The following is a 2,766-nucleotide window of genomic DNA, read 5'->3' as shown; positions in this document are numbered from 1 at the left end:
ACTGGATTTCTATGCCCACAACACACAAATGCAAATTGAATTCTTGCCAATTCATGTATTTTCAAGAGAGGAAAAAAAAAGGAATATTCTCATTGTCCTGCTGTTCTATATTTAAAAAGGAAAAAAAGAAAAGAAAAGAAAAGAACACATCATCTTAGGTGCTACTGCAGAGATGGGCTTTCTTTGTCTGGTAGACTTAGTTGCAGGTTTTATAGAAGAAATAATTTTTGCTATATTTTCACCAGTATAAATGGAATACTTACATTGCCTTTTAAAACATTCCAAATTCTCATTTTTAAACAAGAAAATATGAAGCCAGTGTGCAACCTATACAGTCGCCAAAGGAGAGCTGCCACTAGCTGAACTACTCAGCTAAATGGCTGGTTTGCATTGCCCTGGTCTTTATCTAGCACTGAGAATAGACTGCTGTTTTATCCAAAGAGGAATAAATTGCTGTTATTGTGATGTTAGCCCATCACTTGGCATTGCAATTCAAGTTTTTGTGAGGAAGAAATGTATGATCTAACTGCGACTTGACCTATGCCTTCGGAGATCCATCTAGGTGCTCTAATGGAGCAGAAAAAGTGGTGAATATAAGGACATGCAAACTGATGGTGAAAAATTTGTTTGATGATAGAAGTGAGCAGAGAAGACATCTGAGAGTCACTATTTTTATGACAGATAAGTTTGTTTAACATGCAAAAGGATGCGCCCCCCCCACCTATTGCTTTAATTGTATTGCACTGAATACATGCTTTGCCTCTGTTAAAGATAGGAGGATATGTAGCTAACCTACCTAATGACATTACCACCAAAGTGGGCACAGACTCCTTACAAATAAACATCTGAATTTCCACAAAAGGCATTTGAGCACCCCACGGGATGTACTAGGTAGGACAGGCTTGGGTTGTTTCCCTGCAGAAAAGTCCTTCCCTAATCCTAGGTAGCCCCTATTAAATGTTTGCCATATACTTAAATCATAGCACCTAACAATATATACTTATTTTAAATAAGATAATTGTGTAATTGAGTTTTTTTTTTTTAAACGCCCCCTGGTTGCAACCTAGTTTACAAACCATTTTTTCAAAATTTCTTTGGAAAGGACCTATTTTGAAAGAGACCTGGATAACAGCAGTAGTTAGATTTAAGCCCTGATAAAGGCTCACTTTTCATTCATAGTCAGAGCCTAAATGTGCTCTTCTTGTACCTAAACAGATAATAAGCACTCAGCACACTCCCCCTTCTTGACATAGCACACTGAGACTAATCACACATAATTGGAGAGGAGGAGCAGAGGGCTGACCACGCTATTGTGTCCAGAGGACAAACGGTCAGTTTATGAGGCTTTGGACTGGTGTAGTCATTTCTTATACATCTACAGGGAAAAAAACATCCTGTTTAAAAGGGAAAGGAAAAAAAATGAGAGAGACAGAGAAAGAGATGACAGATTGAACACAGTTAATTGGAGGGTGATCAGAAAGATGTGCTTTATTTATTATTTCAACCAGGAACCGTGATGTTAGCTGTGTTTACAGATTAAAAAACTACCATCACCAAAACAGAACAAAGACCAACATTTTTTTAAACAAATTTTTTTTGGTGGGAATCACCAAAAGAAACTATGTTTCAGAAGGAAAAATATTTAGGTTGTGACAAGTCACATTCAAATCTCAGACAGGCTGCTGATACATATTTGAAGACAAACAAAGGTTTGGCACAGGGGAACAACAAGCAGATTGTAAAAAGAGGAGGTGAGGGAGCCCAGTGACAATGGCTCAGGAGCCATGTGAGCGTGGAAGGACAGGTAAGGTCCCTACCCACACGCAGAATGTCAAAAAGAGGGTAGGAGCCGAAGTCCTGGGAGCTCAGGAATCTCAGCGAACAAACGGCCTGTTGTACATTATAGCTGGACAGATTTCTGTTTTTGTGAAAAATATTCCCTGAACATTTGATATTTTCTTCATTTTTTGAGAAGCTTCATCTTCTTGGTTAAAATAAGCAGAAGTGGGTAATGAAGATTTTCTTCATATATGTCTGGGGTTTCCTTTTTCAACTGAAAATAATAATAGAAAAGAAAGAGGTAAGGGGACTCAGATTATAATTTTATAAATTGATATTCATATTGATTATAATGTGATGACGTTTAACCTACACATATAATTTTGAAAAAAAAAATTAATCACAGAAAAAAGCAACTCAAAGTAGTTCTCTACTGGTATGACAATTCTATAAATTAAAACAGGAATCTTTTTCTGTTTCAGATGAAGGTGTTTTTTCATAAATACCCAAACTGCATTTGTGATGGAGAGAAAGTTGAAATGCCCATGTCTTCCCCAGATTGGGCATAGTTTCTCCCCTGGATGGTCTCTGCTCCCAGTCCTTGACACATGAGGCAGGCATTTCCATCAGTTTAGAGGTGGTGGCAACACCTCTGTATAAGGAAGCCTGTGGGGCTTTGTGAGACTCTTCAAAGACTCTCCAGGTGCTCCTTCTGGATTTAATATTAATGATGAGTAATTCAAAAATTCTTTTCTCTGAGAACATATTCCAATAATTAGAACAGCAACATTCAATACTGTTCAGGTAGAGTTCTGAGGACCTTTCTGTGAAAACATTTTAAAATCCAACCAGAGTTCTCAAACCTATAGTGTACTTTTTCCTCCTCACTTGGGAAGAATAATTTTGACAATTACATTTATATTTATTCTAGAAAATAGTAATTTGCTATTTATAAAGACTACATTCTTGAAACTAGTGTTTTTTGAG

At 37.0% G+C, this 2,766-nt stretch overlaps 1 protein-coding gene across 3 annotated transcripts in view; it reads right to left on the bottom strand.

Moving 5' to 3' along the window:
• Positions 1 to 1,447: 1,447 nt before the first annotated feature.
• The window catches only part of Camkmt (calmodulin-lysine N-methyltransferase), a 421,570-nt gene continuing 420,251 nt past the window's right edge, over positions 1,448 to 2,766 (bottom strand). For all 3 annotated transcript variants that reach the window (XM_074049616.1, XM_074049617.1, XM_074049615.1), the window contains one exon: positions 1,448 to 2,053. In XM_074049616.1, the coding sequence (XP_073905717.1) occupies positions 1,961 to 2,053 (93 nt within the window). In that variant the 3' untranslated portion in view covers positions 1,448 to 1,960. The remainder of the gene's footprint in view (positions 2,054 to 2,766) is intronic.

This window comes from Castor canadensis, chromosome 12 (assembly GCF_047511655.1).
Source record: "Castor canadensis chromosome 12, mCasCan1.hap1v2, whole genome shotgun sequence".
Taxonomy (NCBI): domain Eukaryota; kingdom Metazoa; phylum Chordata; class Mammalia; order Rodentia; family Castoridae; genus Castor; species Castor canadensis.
This window is presented reverse-complemented; position numbering and strand designations above follow the sequence as displayed.